Source organism: Lolium rigidum, chromosome 7 (assembly GCF_022539505.1).
Source record: "Lolium rigidum isolate FL_2022 chromosome 7, APGP_CSIRO_Lrig_0.1, whole genome shotgun sequence".
NCBI lineage: Eukaryota > Viridiplantae > Streptophyta > Magnoliopsida > Poales > Poaceae > Lolium > Lolium rigidum.
In genome coordinates, this window is record NC_061514.1 from 91077456 (window position 1) to 91099860 (window position 22405).

Consider the following 22405-nt stretch of genomic DNA (forward strand, 5'->3'; position numbering starts at 1 on the left):
GTACCTTCTTGAGTTGCATATTCAGCCCGCTCAATGGTACATCCTCCTCAACAGTCGCAGTAGCGCTCTTGGTATCAGAGCCAGGTTTCCTCTCCTCAATGACTGTCGACACTGGAACATCCTCCTCCACGGTAGTGTTAGAGCACACCACCGGCTTACTCAAACTCGCAAAATGAAAGTTATGACGCAGAAACTGCTTGAAATCTGCCCAACTAGACCGTAGACCAATGATACCCTGAACTATAAGAGCATTACGGTACCAACCAGCCACAACATCATCAACACGCCGGTATGCAATAGCAAACTCCGTCTGGCCACCAAAAGAACTATCAAACTCCTTGCATCTCACAAATCCACCTTCAATGTGTGATTCCCAAAGTTGATATTCCGTCGGTGTCGCGAGAACTAGCCAACCTCCACTTGATGGTAGATGCATCGAAGTGCAAACCCGTCACAATACGAAGGTAATCATGATAGATATCATCCTTCCTATCTTCAATGCCACCAAAACGTGAAGAAACCATAGCTGTGCGCGAAACAAACAATCAGCAGAAAACAGCAAAAACAGGCTCACGGCAGAAAATTCCTGTCGCGGCAGAGAAACTGGCAGAAATCCTGCCGCGGCAGAGAAAACTGTCAAAATCTGCGAGGCCGGCAGTGCCGGTGTTCCGAGGCCGGCAGTGCCGGTGTGGCCGGCAGTGCCGGTGTGTCAAGGCCGGCAGTGCCGGTCTCCTGACGGAAATCTTCTTCTTTCACGCGATTCCAAACTCGAAAATTCGCGATTCTGGCCGCAGAAACCACCCGAAACAATGGCAAAACCTCGCCCAAACAGCTCCAAACTTCCTCCAACTCAACCTCCGTTGACCGAGAGCCAATCTCCTCCGATCCAGAGCCAACCTTCTCCGATGCAAACCGATCTAGATGCGATCGATCAACAAAACCTCGCCGTGAGCAACCCAGAAAACTGATACCACATGATACGGTGGATCCAAGCCGATCCACCTAGATTGATGCCCGATCTTTCACAGCGAGAACCTGGGGTAGAGAATCCTCCCAACAACGCAATGAACGCAGCCTGGAGAAGAGGGAACGAATCCAGCAAGCAACGGATCGATGAATGACCGCCTCAAACCAAGAGCTAGACAATCCTTGATGAACACAAGAACCTTCGCAGCGGATAATAATATAGATAAACGGCAGCGCCGTACCCCCGGAGGGATGATACACGTGAACACACGCAATGGGGAAAACCCTAATCTTTAGTCTAAACTTGTTCTCCCTAAACCCTAGCCGTGCCTCCACCTTATATGAGGGATGGAGTGGCCGGCCAGCCCCTAGTGGGCCTCTCTACCTTGGTTTGGACAGGCCCAAACCAAACTGACTCAGTTTATTAAAAACCCTAATTGGCCCACATATGACCATTACATAAACTAGGATAAATAAGCTGGTGGAGTCCTGAATCGGGGCTCCACATAGGCCTCCGTGCCCATATCAATATTACTTCCGAAGGGAGGATCTCCTTATTAAGATTTCCGAACTCTGACAGTTATTCAATTTAGACGTCCTCAACAAATCTCTCATGAGTTGCTATTGCTTGTAAGACTACATATAAGTTCATGTTCATTCAGTTATTCCTGTTCATTGCATATACTCATTATATCCTTATGTACTCTCTTATGCAGACTGAAGATCGGTGAATGCAGAAGAAAGAAGATAACCAATATTGGGTTTGTTGACGCAGATAAAGTACATCATGACACGGTAAGGGATAAAGACGAATAAACGGGGGAAACCTACTAAGATTTATAATGGAGCAACATTTATGTGGTTCAATACTATTTTCTTCCAACTATAAGTGAGAGTCTTACTCTGTTGTACACATTCAATTTTTCTTACTCGATGTTAAGTGTAATTCATGACGTATATATATAAACATGTGCAGTTTTCACTGGATATTTCTAGACATTCAAGTTGATAAGGGAATAGTTGAAGTAATGGATCCATTGAATAGAGACCTGGAAGGGTTCCGCAACTTGCAGCAGTTGCTCCAGATGTAATTTCAATCATTGTCACGCTATATCTTTCGTGAATATCAATTAATTATCCACTCATTCAATCATTCTTTTACCTGGCAGGGTCTGGAGATGCTTCAAGAAGTTGGTTAAGGGTGACTTCGCAGAGAATCTAACATTTACTCATGTACCGTGCGTCCAGTAGCCACATGGGACGAATCTATGTGGATACTACGTTTGCGAGTCCATTCGCATGTTAACCACTGAGAAGGACGATAATAGATTCAACGTAAGCAATAACATTCACAACTTTAATTTATTATCGACAATATTTCGTTATCAAGATTGATATAGTCATATTCATCTCATTTTCCTATATAGGTCGAGTTCATGCCGGAGAAGCTGCAACCACACGAACACCTACTAGGAATTGCGGATGAAGTGGTGGGACTTTTGATGAGAGAAATAATAGACGACAATTTTAAAACTTTAAATAGGCGCTTCTGATGATCTCCATGTAAGTTCGAATAGACGACGGACTCTAGTTCCGGTAGTCGTGAGCTCCATGTATATGTAAGGGGAATCTACGAATAGACTTTTGCTTCGAATATTTGTTTGCTCGATCTATATATAATGCATGAACGCGTACAGCTTGTAGTAGCGTACAAATATATGAAAATTTTATTTTGAAATGAAAAAATGAAATAAAAGGGGGGGGGGGGGGGGGGGAGGGGTGGCTGCACCCCTTAAACCCTAAAGGAGCAGCGTCGTGCGCGCACCACGTAGAGGGTCTTTTGTCCCGAGCTGTGTTACCACCCGCGACAAAAAAGGTGTTCCCTGCACGCCCCGCGGCTGCCACGTGGTGGACCTTATGTCCGGCTGGGAAGCGGGCCTGGATAAAAGGTTGGATCTTTTGTCGCGTCCCTGTTATCCCGGCTGGCCGGCCGGGACAAAAGGCTCTTACGGACCGTGACATTATGCTTGTTTTCTACTAATGCCTTGATCGCCTTGCATGGCCACTAACGCACAACCCTACTGTCGTTCTGCAGTCTGAGGTACATGTACTTTGGATAGAAGATACGTATCAACTGGTATGTAGGGTTTGGGTTAAGCGGTAACATGGCAAGGAAAACCGGATCAAAACCTATCAAAATCGGTGGAAGGGTCGTATTTCGAACAGTTTATGGAGTTAATTTGGCGGTAACATGGCAAGGAAAACCGGATCAAAACCTATCCAAATCAATAATCATGGTTGGAAAGTGAATTTTGGGACAAGTTCATGGGTATAAATTGGACTTCTCTCATCAGGAATCTCACTAACAGTAAAGGCGCTAGTAAGCTCCAACTCCAAGACGTACACAACCACCTCTTCAGATGTTGATCTAAAAAAGTTGGGGAAAAAACTTAAATTTAATCTTGTTTAGAAACAAAAACCCCACTTCTACTCCACGATACACAATTGGTTATGACGAATAAATCCACCTAAATAACCCACATAACAAATTGACATATACTACTATCAAATCGCACTTGTTTATAATGAGGCCATTCAGGCCTCAAACCTGAAACGATTCGAGATGAGAGGTTCAAACCCAGACCAAGACCTGATCGATGAGCCAAACAGTCTTTGACAGTTTGACTTGAACAAACTACTAAAAAATAACTTTGATACAATCAATCGCACTATTCCACAATTCTTAGTATAGAGAGAAGGGGAGGCCGCTGGTGTTGGTTGCCTGGCCACAAAGGAGAGCATTGTCCGGGATGGGGAGCTCATCACGGAAGGAATGTGTTGGCGTGTACACCCGGAGGTAGAACTGTTGGCCTAGGTACCTCCTTGTCCAATCCTCTGATCTCAGGTTCCACATGCCCACGTTGTCCAGTGCGATGAAGATGGCTGTCCATGCTCTAGGATACACCTTCGCAACGTAAAAAACAACAAAAAAGAAAGTTACAACCATTAATAAGTTGCCGTTGCGGGATCTTCTCTAATGGAGAAAAAGGGAAGAAAACCTTACTTGCACCGTGCAGCGCGCAACTGCATCCACAAGATTGTAGGTTGTCCTGCTCTGCTCGCTCCACACTCCTTTTTCCATCCTACCATTGCCAATTGGAAATGTTTTCCGTTCAAAGAAAAGGGGAAATGTTCATACCAAACAAATAAAGATTGTGTAACCAACATATTGGATGGCTCTCATGATGATTAATATGCACGTACCCGACTACGAAGACGCTATACCCATCGAGGTGCCAGCTCTGGACGGTGTCCTCATTGTTCTCGAACACCACTTCGACGAAGGAGCGGTGGTCGGAGTCCATGACGGCCGTCACATTCTGCAACTCCGTGCCGGTGTTGGTCTCATTCGGACCTGTCCCGTTGGTTGTCGCGGGCTCATCTGCGATACCGCCCATCTTGAACACGCCGGTGAGGTTGTAGTAGTCAGCCAACTTGAGGGGCGTGTCAGAATCCACGTATGACACGCCATTCACGCCATACCTCAGCTTACCGTCGACCTGCCCAGCCGAGTTGGCCAGCCTGATGGTGCGGGTCACATTGATGGACCCGTAGTGGTACGACCCCTGTGGGTTTGGCCTTGGCCCGCTCGCCGTTAGGTTCGTCCTGCACGCCAGCCATAGTTAACAAGTTCAGTAACACGCGAATATATAGCCATTTGACAATTTAAGTTGATGGTTGAGATGATGTGATCGGTACCTGATGGAGCGAGCCTGCTCAAGCGAAAAATCAACGTCGCTGGTGTTCACAACAGGTGGCCGCCCCCAAGCGGGGAAGCTCGAGCCGGCGTAGTGCAGCACGGCGGTGGAGTTGAGGGTTTGGTTGGTGAAGCGGGTGGAGACGACGATGTGGTAGTCCCTGGGCAGGCGGTCGGCGGAGACGAGCACGGACAGCGACTGCCCGACATGGACGTCGAGGGAGGTGTAGGTGTTCTGCACCGTGTGTGTGCCCTCCACCTCCACGAGCGTCACGTTGTGGTCTTGGATCATGAAGTTCAGAGTGTTCTGAATGCCCACATTGGAGATGCGCAGCCTGTACGTGTTCCCTTGCTGGACGGTGAAGTTTGCGCCGCCGTGCGGCCCCTTGCCATTGATCAGGATGGCGTCCGGGAAAGGCAGCTGCGTTCCGTTGTCCATCGTGGTTTGCAGAGCCTGACAAGCAAAAACAAACCAATCAGTTATGAGATACGTGCATTTCGTACAAGCAAACGCAACCAGATGTTCAGGTGTAAAGGCCGTAATACCTTGTGGGTGGCGTTGTACCAATCACCGATGAGCACGGTATACTCGTCGGCCGGCGGGGGAAACGGGACCGGGACGCGGGGGCGGCTGTTGATGCGGATGGCGCCGAAGCCACCGGCAGCCTTGTGGAAGGCGAGTGAGGGGTAGTAGAAGAAGCTGCCAATCTGATCCTTCGCCTGCATACGGTAAGTGTAGTTCTGGCCAGGAGGGATGGGGCAATTGGTGCCGGACACGCCATCCTGCCACGAGTTCTTTCTTTGCTGGATCCCATTCCTGTTGCATTTGCACAAATGATAAGTGAAAAAAGTGCATCGATGCTACATATAGGCTAACTTGTTTCCAGTACCCGAGATATCCGGAAGGTGATATATATATGATCTACTTACATTTGTTTTAGGAATATCATGCAGTTTCCATCAAACAACCACAATTAGACATGTCGTGTGTCATGTGTGTTTGCAATTGCCATACTTGATATGGGGAATATGAATGCATCTGATCTTGTATACTGATCGAACTCAAGATTAGATGCCAGGCGTAAACCATACGGCGTTGCACGACTCTCTAGTTCTAACCGATGCTATACGCAAACAAACTTCCGCTTTTGCGACCGCTTTATTTAATCCGGACGACATCATAAACTAGTGCAGATTAAAGTGATAGAATTTTTTACTACAACGTAAACAAAGGTTTGAGTAAGCTAAACTGATCCAAACGAGAAAGAATTAATGAGATTGAATTGGTATACCGGCATCGTACTACTGAATCTTTAAGCAGGTTTCAAGTAAGGTAAGCCGGTTACAAACAAATCAGAAGAACTGGTGCGACAAATCAGAAGATACGACTATCGAGTAAGCAAACAAAAAAAAACAACTTGCCATGAAAGTAGGAATGGCTCCGGCAAGCTGTTGTGCACGTTGATGATCAGATTGGCGTTCGTCTCACAGTCGATCTCCGGCCCCGGAAACTGCCCGTTGATGAGAATTCCCTGTGGAGGAAAGCAAACACGAGTCAGCATCGATCAAAAATCATCGTGTGTACGTAGATCAAACCAGCGTAGCTTCGCTCGGCATAGATGATAGATGGTACCTGCTGCGGAACTCCGAGCGGGTTGATGTCGCCATAGCTGACATTCCAGTCGAAGAACTTGTACGGGGCCTCGCCGTGCACGGAGAGGACGAGCGAGCAGACGCACGCGAGCGTAACCAGCGCCGCCGCCGCCGCCGCCATCTCGACCTGGAGCTAGGGAGATGAGATGAGTTGGGATGGGATGGCGCAGCGAAGATAAATGGCTCCGCGGGAGATGAGGTTAGGGTGGGCATTTATAGATGGCTTTCTCGCGCGCGCGCGCGCCGTATAGGCGGAAGTCTGTTGGGATCTCGGAAAATTTTCAGTCGTCTGTTACGACGATGGCCAGGTTGTTACAATGTGATGGGCTGGTTTGGGCCCAGATTCTTGGCCCATCTAGAAAAGGGCCCGTGGAACGTTCGTTCACTGCCAGATGGGCTTCGCCACCGTAAACAGCACGGACCGACCGGCTGGTCCTCCCGCGAAAGTACCGAGCACCGCCTCCCTCCTCCTCTCGTCGGCGCGGCGGCGAGGATGCCCTGCTGCGGGGCAAGCGATCACGAAGAGGGCGTCAGAGTCCCGTCCCAAGTCCAGCGTCACGGCTCCCACGGTTCGTCGCTTGTTCGATTTGGTCACAATGAGGGTGGTTCCGTCTCCTGGGTCTGAATGCCTGAAGAACTGATCGGCGGCTGGGGATTTGAGTGCAGGGAGGAAGCCGTGGAGGTATGTCAGGGTAGTCGTGCTGCTGCTTCATGTGTTCTTCATTGGCGCCATCTTGCTGCTTGATCCCACCCTCCGGAGCCAAATCCGCCAGGGCAACTGGTATAACCACAACTACTCTCTTTCTCCCTGAATTTTCCACTTGTTCAGACTTCAGATTACATGTGTTAGTTTAGTGCTATAGATTTTTTAGAGTCGATTTGTTCCTAGATCTTGGCTACCATTTAATAATAGTTCAAATTCAACATATTATCTACTTCTCTGTTTCTCACTAGCGATGTTTTCATCTACTAGAACGACTGTACTCGTCTCGTCTATCTTCAGTCTTCCCACTGTCCGTTTTTCATGGCAGGCACATGATGTTATACGGACTGATGGTGCTGCTTACCTTACTGCAGTACTTTTATACAGCTAAATCGTCGCCAGGGTAATTGATCCCTGTCTTGTCTGTGTAACTTTTGTCCGTCCAAGCAGAAGAACATTATACATCGATCCATCCAGTTACCATATACATTGCACATGACTTGGTCCTTTTTGCTGTTAGGTATGTTGCTGATATGTTGAGAGCTGGATCAGGGATGCATGCAACCTTTATTAATACAGCGACTCTCTCAAAGTAATGTCGTAAGTTCCTTCTGTGTGACATCCATTATCTAAAGTCATGGAGCCTACAGTTTGCGTGGACTTACTTCAATCTAAGCTGATAATGTCCCTTTTCATGATTAAGAAAAGACAGGCCAGTCCCAAAAGAAGGAAGCTTAAATTCTGCCATGAGTCGCAGCAAAATAGAGGAACAAAACCAACAATCCGCTACAACTTCGTTGCTTCTGCAAATGATGGATCTATATCCTCCTGGATCTAACAGCAGGTACACTTGTCTGGATTTGATATTAAGTGTTTTCTCCCTCTTCGGAGGTGTTGTTTTTATCTACTTTTTTTTTATGTGATATGCTTATATTGCTTCCACTGTATTTAGGGATTTGACTTGCTCGTCCTGCCATCTCATTCAGGTAATTTCTATTTTTCCTAAGGTTGCAGTCTAGTGTAATGTGCTCTTTAGTCAAGGAAATGACAAAATAACCAGGCAGCAGTATACCTGCTTGGAATCTTGATTTTAGTGCTTTTAGCAGAACAAATAAAGTGCTTTGAGAAAAAAAATAGAAACAGACGATCAGTTGATTATTATTCTCTAATATGTATATGTCACAGCATATGCACGATCCATCGCCATATCCTTAATTAGCTCACATTTCTGTTATGCTGGCTTTAAATGCTCATCTTTTGCTGATCAACTCCCTTTTACAGCCACCACGCACCAAGCATTGTCATGATTGTGATAAATGTGTTCTCAAATTTGATCATCACTGTACATGGCTTGGAACATGCATTGGCAAACGGAATCATTGTCGTTTTTGGTGAGTTTTGGATTTACATGTTGTGCAGCATATCTTGAACATATTTGCATCTCAGATGCATGGTAAATGTGCAATTATGTCTAAATACAACAAAGTTTTTACCTTTTCCAGTTTCTGTACTCCGTGGTCCCTGTCGCCGAACAACATATCCAGAACCTCCCGATATAGAAGTTGCCTCGTAATGAAGGACTGACCTTCTACCTAATAATTAGACTATCCATCATACTTTCTTTGCAATAAGTATTAACAACTAATTCCTTTGATGCAATTGGAATTGCATACTGATGTGATGTCCATTCCCACCCTTTCCCCTAGTACTGATCGAGTGAAATTGGCAGGACTTTATTTATTTTTGCCAAAGAACTCCATCAAGCTTTACCTAATATATTCAGATCTACCACAATCCTGACATTATGTGCTTGACGAGATGTCATGTCTCATGTGAATATGCTTTGGAGGATAAATGGGGACAGGCTAATTCTGGTTCGCATTTTCATGCTCGTTATGTCCTAGACCCCTGGTTGTTTTGTAGGATGGAAGAAAATATTAATGGGAAGAAGATTAATGATTATTGGACTTAAGGAATCTGCCTGATATAACGAAAATTGCAGCCCTCCTCCATTTTTTTAGTTCTGTTATTAGGGATGTCCTCTTAGTATGCATTAGTTTTTTGTAGATGTATTGCACTTACATGCTTCGATTCTAGTAATACATTTGAATATGCATATGTAATTCTATTTTATGACCCCTCAAAATTCCATACAGCTTTCATCCTTGCATTATTGACGTTTTTTAGGTGGTACCTATTTGAAGAAACAACTTTAATTGTTTGGACTGTTGCTCTCTACATTCAGTTCTTACATTTAGACATGAAGGAGTCCTGGTATGTATTTATAACTTTTAGATCTAGTTTCACGACTCATAAGACTTTTGTGGATTTAGTCCTGAATTTGGTTCACCACACATTTTATTTGTCTTTTAATGGACAGGTTGAAGGGTTTGACTGGTTTGATATTGTTGGTGCTGTTGATATTAATCCTCGTAATTTTGCTGATCTTACTGATGTTGCATACGTAAGGTTTTATTCTTCTATATTCACAATAGTATGAGTTATGTTGGCCATCACATTTACTTTGCAGAAGATAAAGAAAAATAATTAAAATATCTACTGTCTTAAGTTTTCTACTGGGTTTTTTTCTGACAAGTAATTGGAAGGTAAAACTACATTGCCAACTTAAGCTGGTTAGAACTACCACTCTAAAAGTTAAACCAAGATAGTTGAAGCTTAGATGTTGTAATGTCACATAGTACCGGGGCTCTCTCTCAGTGGTGATTGTTGTATTTACAAGCTTGTGTATATCTGCAGTTACCTTGCTCTTACGAACCAAACAACGTATGAAATTGCCAGAAGGAGGCGAATCACTTACCTGAGGTATTAAATGGCTGAAGGGTAGCATTTTTCTTGTTATATTTGCTTGCCGTTAGATCATCAGTAACGAATCATTCAAATGCCACTTTCAGGGGAGTCCCTAGCAAGGTTTATCCGTTCAGCAATGGTAGCTGCAGGAACCTCTATGACCTCTGCGTCTCTAGAGAGAAGGGATATGTCCTGGAAGCAGTGCCTCCAATGGAAGAACTAGAAGCCCGAGCTAGACCGTACACATGCCGAGATGTAATCTGCTGCCGGTGCTGTTAGTTTGTGCTATATGCGGAATAGTGTCATTAGTTTATCATTAGTTCAGGTTCATGCATATAATAATGTGATAGAGATACTTGTGATTCGCTAATCATGTAGAGTGTAGTGTAGGCACTTCTTTTTTCTTCTCCTAGAGAATGCATCCGGGCTAAACAATTACATTAGATTTATCTGTATCCATCTGGATTTTTTTGAGAAGTCGGCAGGTGAGCTGCTCGATATATTAATAGAAGAGTAGCGATTAACAGAAGTACAAACAGCTAAAAACACGACGATCCAAGCAGGTTTAGCCAGACCCTGCTGGTGGGAAACTAACACAGCCCAAGACGACTACTCGCGTGGTCTGGTGATCTTCGCGCCCGCTAGGTCCCAAGCGGCCGCCTCGTCGGTGATCTTGGCCACCGTGGATTCCACAGAGGAGGTGAGCTGTCTAAACGTGCGGGCGTTCCTCTCTAACCAAATCTGCCAGAGCACCAGGAGACTCCAGGAGCGAACACGAGAAGCCTCCGCCGCCGGGAGCCCAGCGGAGAGGCTTGCTAGCCAGTCCACGGACCTAGGGGACACACCCCAGCTCAGGGGATCCAGGGAGGGTGCCATGGCGACAGTGGCCACCGTTGCCCAGATTTGGCGCGCATGCGGGCAGTCGATGAAGAGATGCATGCTAATCTCCGGGTTACGCATGCAAAGGGGGCAGAAGTACCCATTCGGCCATTGCCTAGCGAGCAATCTTTCCGCCGTCATCAAGCGGTTCTGCACTAAGAGCCAGGCAAAGAAATGACAGCGCGGCGCGGCCCATGGCTTCCAGATAAGCGGGACAAGGGGGTGATACGTCTCCGACGTATCGATAATTTCTTATGTTCCATGCCACATTATTGATGATATCTACATGTTTTATACACATTATATGTCGTATTTATGCATTTTCCGGCACTAACCTATTAACAAGATGCCGAAGAGCCAGTTGCTGTTTTCTGCTGTTTTTGGTTTCAGAAATCCTAGTAAGGAAATATTCTCGAAATTGGACGAAATCAACGTCCAGGGCCCTATTTTTGCACGAAGCTTCCAGAAGACCGAGGGGGAAAGGAAGTGGGGCCACGAGGCGCCGACACAACAGGGCGGCGCGGCCTGGCCCTTGGCCGCGCGGCCCTGGCGTGTGGGGCCCTCGTGTGGCCCCCCGCGTTGCCCTTCCGCCTACTTAAAGCCTTCGTCGCGAAACCCCCAGTACCGAGAGCCACGATACGGAAAACCTTCCAGAGACGCCGCCGCCGCCAATCCCATCTCGAGGGATTCAGGAGATCGCCTCCGGCACCCTGCCGGAGAGGGGATTCATCTCCCGGAGGACTCTTTACCGCCATGGTCGCCTCCGGAGTGATGAGTGAGTAGTTCACCCCTGGACTATGGGTCCATAGCAGTAGCTAGATGGTTGTCTTCTCCTCATGTGCTTCATTGTCGGATCTTGTGAGCTGTCTAACATGATCAAGATCATCTATACGTAATTCTATATGTTGTGTTTGTCGGGATCCAATGGATAGAGAATACTATGTTATGTTGATTATCAATCTATTACCTATGTGTTGTTTATGATCTTGCATGCTCTCCATTATTAGTAGAGGCTCTGGCCAAGTTTTTGCTCTTAACTCCAAGAGGGAGTATTTATGCTCGATAGTGGGTTCATGCCTCCATTAAATGCTGGGACGAGTGACGAGAAAGTTCTAAGGTTGTGGATGTCTTGTTGCCACTAGGGATAAAACATTGATGCTATGTCCGAAGATGTAGTTATTGATTACATTACGCACCATACTTAATTCAATTGTCTGTTGTTTTGCAACTTAATGCTGGAAGGAGTTCGGATGATAACCTGAAGGTGGACTTTTTAGGCATAGATGCATGCTGGATAGCGGTCTATGTACTTTGTCGTAATGCCCAATTAAATCTCACAATATTCATCATATCATGTATGTGCATGGTCATGCCCTCTCTATTTGTCAATTGTTCGACAGTAATTTGTTCACCCAACATGCTATTTATCTTATGGGAGAGACACCTCTAGTGAACTGTGGACCCCGGTCCATTCTTTACATCTGAAATACAATCTGCTGCTATTGTTTTTTACTTGTTCTTTGCAAACAATCATCATCCACACTATACATCTAATCCTTTGTTACAGCAAGCCGGTGAGATTGACAACATCACTGTTTCGTTGGGGCAAAGTACTTTGGTTGTGTTGTGCAGGTTCCACATTGGCGCCGGAATCCCTGGTGTTGCGCCGCACTATACTCCTCCGCCATCAACCTTCAACGTGCTTCTTGGCTCCTCCTGGTTCGATAAACCTTGGTTTCTTTCTGAGGGAAAACTTGCCGCTGTACGCATCACACCTTCCTCTTGGGTTCCCAACGGACGCGTGCTGTACGCGTATCAAGCTCTTTTTCTGGCGCCGTTGCCGGGGAGATCAAGACACGCTGCAAGGGGAGTCTCCACAATCCAATCTCTTTACTTTGTTTTTGTCTTGCTTTAATTTATTTACTACTTTGTTTGCTGCATAATATCAAAACACAAAAAAATTAGTTGCTAGCTTTACTTTATTCTTGTCTTGCACTCTATATCAAAAACACAAAAAAAATTAGTTACTTGCATTTACTTTATCTAGTTTGCTTTATTTACTACTGCTAAAATGGCCACTCCTGAAAATACTAAGTTGTGTGACTTCACAACCACAAATAATAATGATTTCTTATGCACACCTATTGCTCCACCTTCTAGTACAGCAGAATTCTTTAAAATTAAACACTGCTTTCTTGAATCTTGTTATGCGAGAGCAATTTTCGCAGTGTTAGTTACGATGATGCTGCTGCCCATCTCAATAACTTTGTTGAATTGTGTGAAATGCAAAAGTATAAAGATGTAGATGGTGACATTATAAAATTAAAATCGTTTCCTTTCTCATTAAGAGGAAGAGCTAAAGATTGGTTGCTATCTCTGCCTAAGAATAGTATTGATTCATGGACTAAATGCAAGGATGCTTTTATTGGTAGATATTATCCCCCTGCTAAAATTATATCTTTGAGAAGTAGCATAATGAATTTTAAACAATTAGATAATGAGCATGTTGCACAAACTTGGGAAAGAGTGAAATCTTTGGTTAAAAATTGCCCAACCCATGGAGTCGACTACTTGGATGATCATCCAAACCTTTTATGCGGGATTGAATTTTTCTTCGCGGAACCTATTGGATTCAGCTGCTGGAGGTACCTTTATGTCCATCACTCTTGGTGAAGCAACAAAGCTCCTTGATAATATGATGATTAATTACTCTGAATGGCACACGGAAAGAGCTCCACAAGGTAAGAAGGTAAATTACGTCGAAGAAACCTCTTCCTTGAGTGATAAGATTGATGCTATTATATCTATGCTTGTGAATGATAGGACTAATGTTGATCCTAATAATGTTCCGTTAGCTTCATTGGTTGCTCAAGAAGAACATGTAGATGTAAACTTCATTAAAAATAATAATTTCAACAACAATGCTTATCGGAACAATTCTAGTAATAACTATAGGCCATATCCTTATAATAATGGTAACGGTTATGGTAATTCATATGGGAATTCTTACAACAATAATAGGAACACACCCCCTGGACTTGAAGCTATGCTTAAAGAATTTATTAGTACACAAAGCTGCTTTTAACAAATACGTTGAGGAAAAGCTCAATAAAATTGATATTCTCGCTTCTAAGGTTGATAGTCTTGCCTCGATGTTGATCTTTTGAAATCGAAAGTTATGCCTAATAAGGATATTGAAAATAAAATTGTTACTACAGCAAATTCCATCCAAGTTAGAATTAATGAGAATATAAGATTGATGGCCGAATTGCATGCTAGGTGGGAAAGAGAAGAAAATGAAAAACTAGCTAAAGAGAATAATGTAGCTAAAGTTTGGACTATTACCACCACTAGTAATGTTAATGATTCACATGTTGCTGAACCTCCTACTATCAATGGTAAAATAATTGGTGTTGGCAATGTTACTACTCCTAGTGCAAAGCGTGCAAAATTGCCTGAAACTGCTAAAACTGCTGAAATTGCTGTGATAAAAGCTGCTGAAATTTTTTCCAACATTGGGGATGATGATCCCATTGCTTTAGATTATAATGGTTTGGATTTTGATGATTGCCACATCTCTGAAGTTATAAAGTTCTTACAAAAACTTGCTAAGAGTCCTAATGCTAGTGCTATAAATTTGGCTTTCACAAAACATATTACAAATGCTCTCATAAAAGCTAGAGAAGAGAAACTAAAACTTGAAACTTCTATTCCTAGAAAGTTAGAGGATGGTTGGGAGCCCATCATTAAGATGAAGGTCAATAACTTTGATTGTAATGCTTTATGTGATCTTGGTGCAAGTATTTCCGTTATGCCTAAGAAAATCTACAATATGCTTGACTTGCCACCATTGAAAAATTGTTATTTGGATGTTAATCTTGCTGATCATTCTACAAAGAAACCTTTGGGGAGAGTTGATAATGTTCGCATTACCGTTAATAATAACCTTGTCCCCGTTGATTTTTTTGTCTTGGATATTGAATGCAATGCTCTTGTCCCATTATATTGGGAAGACCTTTTCTTCGAACTGTTGGAGCTATCATTGATATGAAGGAAGGTAATATTAAATATCAATTTCCTCTCAAGAAAGGTATGGAACACTTTCCTAGAAAGAGAATGAAGTTACCTTTTGATTCTATTTTTAGAACAATTTATGATGTTGATACTTCGTCTCTTGATAATACTTGATATACACTTTCTGCGCCTAGCTGAAAGGCGTTAAAGAAAAGCGCTTATGGGAGACAACCCATGTTTTTACTACAGTACTTTTATTTTATATTTGAGTCTTGGAAGTTGTTTACTACTGTAGCAACATATCCTTATCTTAGTTTTGTGCATTGTTGTGCCAAGTAAAGTCGTTGATAGTAATGTTCATACTAGATTTGAATTACTGCGCAGTAACAGATTTCTTTGCTATCACGAATTTCGACCTGCCTCTCTGTAGGTAGCTCAGAAAAATATGCTAATTTACGTGCGTGATCCTCAGATATGTACGCAACTTTCATTCAATTTTGGCATTTTCATTTGAGCAAGTCTGGTGCCTCAATAAAATCCATCTTTACGGATTGTTCTGTTTTGACAGATTCTGCCTTTTATTTCGCATTGCCTCTTTTGCTATGATGGATGAATTTCTTTGTTCCATTAATGTCCAGTAGCTTTATGCAATGTCCAGAAGTGTTAAGAATGATTATGTCACCTCTGAACATGTTAATTTTTATTGTGCACTAACCCTCTAATGAGTTGTTTCGAGTTTGGTGTGGAGGAAGTTTTCAAGGATCAAGAGAGGGAGATGATACAATATGATCAAGGAGAGTGAAAGCTCTAAGCTTGGGGATGCCCCGGTGGTTCACCCCTGCATATATTAAGAAGACTCAAGCGTCTAAGCTTGGGGATGCCCAAGGCATCCCCTTCTTCATCGACGACATTATCAGGTTCCTCCCCTGAAACTATATTTTTATTCCATCACATCTTATGTGCTTTGCTTGGAGCGTCGGTTTGTTTTTGTTTTTGTTTTTGTTTGAATAAAATGGATCCTAGCATTCATTGTGTGGGAGAAAGACACGCTCCGCTGTTGCATATGGACAAATATGTCCTTAGGCTTTACTCATAGTATTCATGGCGAAGGTTGAATCTTCTTCGTTAAATTGTTAAATGGTTGGAATTGGGAAATGCTACATGTAGTAATTCTAAAATGTCTTGAATAATTTGATACTTGGCAATTATTGTGCTCATGTTTAAGCTCTTGCATCATATACTTTGCACCCATTAATGAAGAAACACCTAGAGCTTGCTAAATTTGGTTTGCATATTTGGTCTCTCTAAAGTCTAGATAATTTCTAGTATTGAGTTTGAACAACAAGGAAGACGGTGTAGAGTATTATAATGTTTACAATATGTCTTTTATGTGAGTTTTGCTGCACCGGTTCATCCTTGTGTTTGTTTCAAATAACCTTGCTAGCCTAAACCTTGTATCGAGAGGGAATACTTCTCATGCATCCAAAATCCTTGAGCCAACCACTATGCCATTTGTGTCCACCATACCTACCTACTACATGGTATTTCTCAGCCATTCCAAAGTAAATTGCTTGAGTGCTACCTTTAAAATTTCCATCATTCGCCTTTGCAATATATAGCTCATGGGACAAATAGCCTAAAAACTATTGTGGTATTGAATATGTACTTATGCACTTTATCTCTTATTAAGTTGCTTGTTGTGCGATAACCATGTTCCTGGGGACGCCATCAACTACTCTTTGTTGAATATCATGTGAGTTGCTATGCATGTCCGTCTTGTATGAAGTAAGGGAGATCTACCACTTTAATGGTTAGAGCATGCATATTGTTAGAGAAGAACATTGGGCCGCTAACTAAAGCCATGAATCATGGTGGAAGTTTCGAGTTTTGGACATATATCCTCAATCTCATATGAGAACATTAATTGTTGCTACATGCTTATGCATTAAAGAGGAGTCCATTATCTGTTGTCCATGTTGTCCCGGTATGGATGTCTAAGTTGAGAATAATCAAAAGCGAGAAATCCAAAATGCGAGCTTTCTCCTTAGACCTTTGTACAGGCGGCATGGAGGTACCCCTTTGTGACACTTGGTTAAAACATATGTATAGCGATGATCCCGGTAATCCAAGCTAATTAGGACAAGGTGCGGGCACTATTAGTATACTATGCATGAGGCTTGCAACTTGTAAGATATAATTTACATGACACATATGCTTTATTACTACCGTTGACAAAATTGTTTCTTGTTTTCAAAACCAAAGCTCTAGCACAAATATAGCAATCAATGCTTCCCTCTGCGAAGGGCCTTTCTTTTTACTTTTATGTTGAGTCAGTTCACCTATTTCTCTCCACCTCAAGAAGCAAACAGTTGTGTGAACTGTGCATTGATTCCTACATACTTGCATATTGCACTTGTTATATTACTCTATGTTGACAATATCCATGAGATATACATGTTACAAGTTGAAAGCAACCGCTGAAACTTAATCTTCCTTTGTGTTGCTTCAATACCTTTACTTTGATTTATTGCTTTATGAGTTAACTCTTATGCAAGACTTATTGATGCTTGTCTTGAAGTGCTATTCATGAAAAGTCTTTGCTTTATGATTCATTTGTTTACTCATGTCATTACCATTGTTTTGATCGCTGCATTCATTACATATGCTTACATAGTATGATCAAGGTTATGATGGCATGTCACTCCAGAAATTATCTTTGTTATCGTTTACCTGCTCGGGACGAGCAGGAACTGCTGATACGTCTCCGACGTATCGATAATTTCTTATGTTCCATGCCACATTATTGATGATATCTACATGTTTTATACACATTATATGTCGTATTTATGCATTTTCCGGCACTAACCTATTAACAAGATGCCGAAGAGCCAGTTGCTGTTTTCTGCTGTTTTTGGTTTCAGAAATCCTAGTAAGGAAATATTCTCGGAATTGGACGAAATCAACGCCCAGGACCCTATTTTTGCACGAAGCTTCCAGAAGACCGAGGGGGAAAGGAAGTGGGGCCACGAGGCGCCGACACAACAGGGCGGCGCGGCCTGGTCCTTGGCCGCGCGGCCCTGGCGTATGGGGCCCTCGTGTGGCCCCCCGCGTTGCCCTTCCGCCTACTTAAAGCCTTCGTCGCGAAACCCCCAGTACCGAGAGCCACGATACGGAAAACCTTCCAGAGACGCCGCCGCCAATCCCATCTCGGGGATTCGGGAGATCGCCTCCGGCACCCTGCCGGAGAGGGGATTCATCTCCCGGAGGACTCTTCACCGCCATGGTCGCCTCCGGAGTGATGAGTGAGTAGTTCACCCCTGGACTATGGGTCCATAGCAGTAGCTAGATGGTTGTCTTCTCCTCATGTGCTTCATTGTCGGATCTTGTGAGCTGCCTAACATGATCAAGATCATCTATCCGTAATTCTATATGTTGTGTTTGTCGGGATCCGATGGATAGAGAATACTATGTTATGTTGATTATCAATCTATTACCTATGTGTTGTTTATGATCTTGCATGCTCTCCGTTATTAGTAGAGGCTCTGGCCAAGTTTTTGCTCTTAACTCCAAGAGGGAGTATTTATGCTCGATAGTGGGTTCATGCCTCCATTAAATGCTGGGACGAGTGATGAGAAAGTTCTAAGGTTGTGGATGTGATGTTGCCACTAGGGATAAAACATTGATGCTATGTCCGAGGATGTAGTTATTGATTACATTACGCACCATACTTAAAGCAATTGTCTGTTGTTTTGCAACTTAATACTGGAAGGGGTTCGGATGATAACCTGAAGGTGGACTTTTTAGGCATAGATGCATGCTGGATTGCGGTCTATGTACTTTATCGTAATGCCTGATTAAATCTCACAATATTCATCATATCATGTATGTGCATGGTCATGCCCTCTCTATTTGTCAATTGCCCGACTGTAATTTGTTCACCCAACATGCTATTTATCTTATGGGAGAGACACCTCTAGTGAACTGTGGACCCCGGTCCATTCTTTACATCTGAAATACAATCTGCTGCTATTGTTCTTTACTGTTCTTTGCAAACAATCATCATCCACACTATACATCTAATCCTTTGTTACAGCAAGCTGGTGAGATTGACAACCTCACTGTTTCGTTGGGGCAAAGTACTTTCGTTGTGTTGTGCAGGTTCCACGTTGGCGCCGGAATCCCTGGTGTTGCGCCGCACTATACTCCTCCGCCATCAACCTTCAACGTGCTTCTTGGCTCCTCCTGGTTCGATAAACCTTGGTTTCTTTCTGAGGGAAAACTTGCCGCTGTACGCATCACACCTTCCTCTTGGGGTTCCCAACGGACGCGTGCTGTACGCGTATCAGGGGGGAGTCCACGGCGCCCACAAACTGGAGCCGGTATGCCGAGGCAGCAGAGTAGGCGCCGTCGCTGGAGAACCGCCAGGTGAACCTGTCCTCCACCTCCGGGGAGAGCTGGGCGAGGCCCAACAAAGCGCGGAAGGAGACGAAGATGTCGAGCAGGCCGGAGGGTACTCTTCCACGAAGATCACGGACCCAAGCACCGTCTCCCAACGCATCGCGGACAGGCCTGTGCTTACGCCTCGAGAGCTTGTAGAGCGCTGGAGCGAGGGACTTTGGGGCAGCCCCAAACAGCCAAGAATCATGCCAGAAGCTAGCTGTGACGCCGTCGCCAAGGACCACCGAAGTGGCCGCAGCGAAGAGGTCCCGGTCGGAGTCGTCGCAAGGCACAGGGAGGCCGGACCACGGTCGGCTGGGCCGTGTCTTTTGAAGCCAGAGCCAACGGAGGCGCAGAGCCCGGCTGAAACGTGCCAGGTCCAACACGCCGAGACCCCCAAGGTCCCGGGGACGGCACACCTTAGACCAGGCCACCTTGCAGCGGCCCCCGGAGCAGGTGGCGTCCGCAGCCCAAAGCCAGGCTCGCCTGATCTTGTCGATGGCCTTGATCAGCCAAGGCGGTGGCGCGAACGCGGTGAGGAGGTAGGTAGGCAAGGCGGAGAGGACAGCCTTCAGCAGCGTCAACCGGCCGGCAAAGGAGAGGAGGTGGAGCTTCCAGCGTGCAAGGCGGCTCCCCAGGAGGTAGGTATCCATCTGGATTTTCGTTACACTCCTTGTAGCTTCAGAAAATTTTAGAACTGCCATGTAATTTTGTGTATGGGAGAAGCAGCTATAATGTTCAAATGCACACCTTAAAACCTGTTCGTTTTGTATCTGGTTATTCCTTTTGTTCCTATATATGTGCTGTTCTCGGCTGTTATGCTTCAAAGTATTCATTACCCTATATATGCACGCTGATCTGAATGTTTTGGAACTGAAAACAACATGGCCCCACAAGCATGCTATATTAACAGCTGATCTTTAGTAGTACTCCGTAGTATGTTGAAACGTAAATTCAGCTTTGCTTCCAAAGAAAATCGTTTCAGGTTTCAGTACACGACACCGTATATTTCTCAGAAAGAAAGGGGGGAAAACGAGACAGCACTGCATCGCATTTTGTCATCTGTTGCTTCTTGATTGGCACTACTCGGGCTTGAAGAAATGCACATGAAGGCCTCTGGCAACGAGCCCCCACAGGTTCCCGACGATGAGGGCGAAGCTGAGGACCATGCCGAGGCTTCCGAGCGCCCAGTTGACGCACCACATCGCCGAGCCTCTCGGCGGCTTCATGATCGCCACCCACATGAAGCACGGGTACGCGAGCGTCACCGGTAGTGAGATCCCACCGAGGAGCCCCGCGAGCTCGGAGAGGAAGGGCATGGCGACGGCGATGAGGAGGTTGACGGCGCCGAAGAAGGTGCGGAACCCCGCGCGTAGCCACCAGGGGCATGGCCGGTGCTTCTTGTGCACGTAGCCGGCCTCCATGTTGTCGAACACCGGCATGGCGTAGAGCTGGAACGTGGTGAGGCAGTTGACGACGACCAGCAGCGTGGCCAGCCCCACCACCAGCCGCGACACGTCCCGGCTGTGGAACTTGTAGAGCGCGCTGAGGACCCCGTTGGGCGGCATCTGGTCGCCGTAGGCCCAGAAGCCGCCGACGGCGACGGGGTAGAGGCAGAGGGCGACGACGAGGTAGGCGAACTTGACGCCCTTCCACATGGGCACGTGAGAGGGGTGCTTCAGGGTCGACGGCATTGTTCCCTGCGCTCGATGAGCAAAGCGAAACACACTCACTCAGTGACTTTTCTACTTCACTGCCTCACTGGCTCAGTGGGGTGGAGACTAGGATAACATAGGAATTGATTTCCACGGCTGCTGACGCTTTTACCTGAATCTCGAGGACAAGATTGTGCCCCCTGAAAGCGAACGCGATGATGCCGAGGCCATTGAGGACCGCGATGGTCCTGTCCACGTCGCCGGTGGCCTTGACCGGGTCGTGGGACGCGCCGGCCACCCTCCCCTTGGCCACGGACACGGCCCAGATCATGGTGCAGTACCCGACCGCGGCCGTGCCGGCGACCAGGGAGACGCCGGCGATGGAGTTGAGGTTGGGGAGCTGGGAGAGCACCACGGCGACGCAGATGAAGACGACGTACCACTCCACGGTGGTGAGCGGCCGCGCCACGCACGCCGGCCCGCACGCGATGCTGAAGAGGATCTTCATGCTGCCGCCGCCCACGATGATGAGCGCCGTGCAGGTGCCCGCCGACAGGTACATGGTCGGGAGCAGCGCCAGGATCTTCCCCCATTTCTCGCCTGAAAGAACGCAGGCGTGCGATGAGCGTGGAAGAGAGAGACAGAAACGTGGTTTGGCACATGATGATGTCGCGCTAAGACTGAAAAAGGAAGCGCGCGCGGGAATTGAGGAAAGGGTGTGTACCGAAAACGGTCGTGGCGAGGTGCATGTACCGGCTGTACCGCGTGCCGCCGGCGACGGGCTCGTGGAGGTTTACCAGCAGCCGCAGCGTGTAGAGCTGCCACGCGAACGCCACGGTCAGGCAGACGATCGCCCACGCCCTGCAGGAACCAAATCGTATTCACCGGACAAGTTAATAAGTATGTCATGTTTATATGCCCTGTGCTCGATCGAGTAACACCACCGTACTACGACTAGCTAAGTAGGAGTAGCTAGCTCGGTGAGTGGAGTAGGAAGGTATACCATCCGAGGGAGGCGAAGGCGGCGGGGAGCACGAGCGCCTGGAAGCCGATGCCGGAGCTGAGGCTGTGGAAGGCGGCGTAGTAGGAGTTGCCGCTCTGGGACGCGGTGATGGGGAGCCAGGCGTCGTGCGGGTCGGCGAGACGCGTGATGTGGCCGACCTCCTCCAGGTAGCCCTTCACGCTCGCCACCGCCTTCCTCACGGGGCTGGCGAGCGGCGTCACCATCGCGCGCAGCGGCGACCGGCTGGGCGCCGGGGAGTGCATCTGCGACGGCGGGGTCGACACCGGCCGCGGCGTCGGTGGCGCCGAGTGCACCTCGCTGGACATGGCCGCGCGGTACGGTGTATATATGTACGTGCTAGCTAGCTAGCTGTGCCGGACCGGTGACCGTACCCACACGGCGGCGCGGCTGTATATATATACCGGCCGGGGGCGACTCGATCTGTGCCTAGGAAGCTCGGTTGTTTACTGGTTCCGGCGATGCTCAAGCTCAACGTCAGGGGGAGATTTATAGGTGGTTTCTTCTCAGTT

At 46.1% G+C, this 22405-nt stretch overlaps 2 protein-coding genes and 1 pseudogene across 2 annotated transcripts; 1 reads left to right on the forward strand and 2 right to left on the reverse strand.

Moving 5' to 3' along the window:
- Window positions 1-3709: 3709 nt before the first annotated feature.
- Window positions 3710-6497, reverse strand: LOC124671661 (L-ascorbate oxidase homolog). Its single transcript, XM_047208007.1, has 7 exons — window positions 6357-6497; window positions 6146-6255; window positions 5270-5540; window positions 4726-5177; window positions 4231-4632; window positions 4031-4109; window positions 3710-3931 (listed from the first exon to the last, which is right to left on the reverse strand). The coding sequence occupies exons 1-7, from the start codon at window positions 6495-6497 to the stop codon at window positions 3710-3712; spliced, it is 1677 nt and encodes a 558-aa protein (XP_047063963.1).
- A 179-nt stretch (window positions 6498-6676) lies between these two features.
- On the forward strand, window positions 6677-10166 carry LOC124671662 (annotated as a pseudogene).
- Window positions 10167-20299: 10133 nt separating this feature from the next.
- On the reverse strand, window positions 20300-22201 carry LOC124670165 (lysine histidine transporter-like 8). The gene is made up of 4 exons (XM_047206675.1): window positions 21876-22201; window positions 21597-21733; window positions 21045-21472; window positions 20300-20917 (listed from the first exon to the last, which is right to left on the reverse strand). The coding sequence occupies exons 1-4, from the start codon at window positions 22199-22201 to the stop codon at window positions 20300-20302; spliced, it is 1509 nt and encodes a 502-aa protein (XP_047062631.1).
- Between the last annotated feature and the right edge of the window lie 204 nt (window positions 22202-22405).

Coding starts and splice junctions, on each gene's coding strand:
- LOC124671661 (XM_047208007.1), bottom strand. CDS start 6,497: ATGGCGGCGGCGGCGGCGGCGCTGGTTACGCTCGCGTGCGTCTGCTCG. Junction 5,541..6,145: donor GAGCCATTCCTACTTTCATG/GCAAGTTGTTTT, acceptor CAAATGCAACAG/GAATGGGATCCAGCAAAGAA. Junction 4,110..4,230: donor TATAGCGTCTTCGTAGTCGG/GTACGTGCATAT, acceptor TGGCAATGGTAG/GATGGAAAAAGGAGTGTGGA.
- LOC124670165 (XM_047206675.1), bottom strand. CDS start 22,201: ATGTCCAGCGAGGTGCACTCGGCGCCACCGACGCCGCGGCCGGTGTCG. Junction 21,734..21,875: donor GCCTTCGCCTCCCTCGGATG/GTATACCTTCCT, acceptor TGGTTCCTGCAG/GGCGTGGGCGATCGTCTGCC. Junction 20,918..21,044: donor ATCTTGTCCTCGAGATTCAG/GTAAAAGCGTCA, acceptor CATCGAGCGCAG/GGAACAATGCCGTCGACCCT.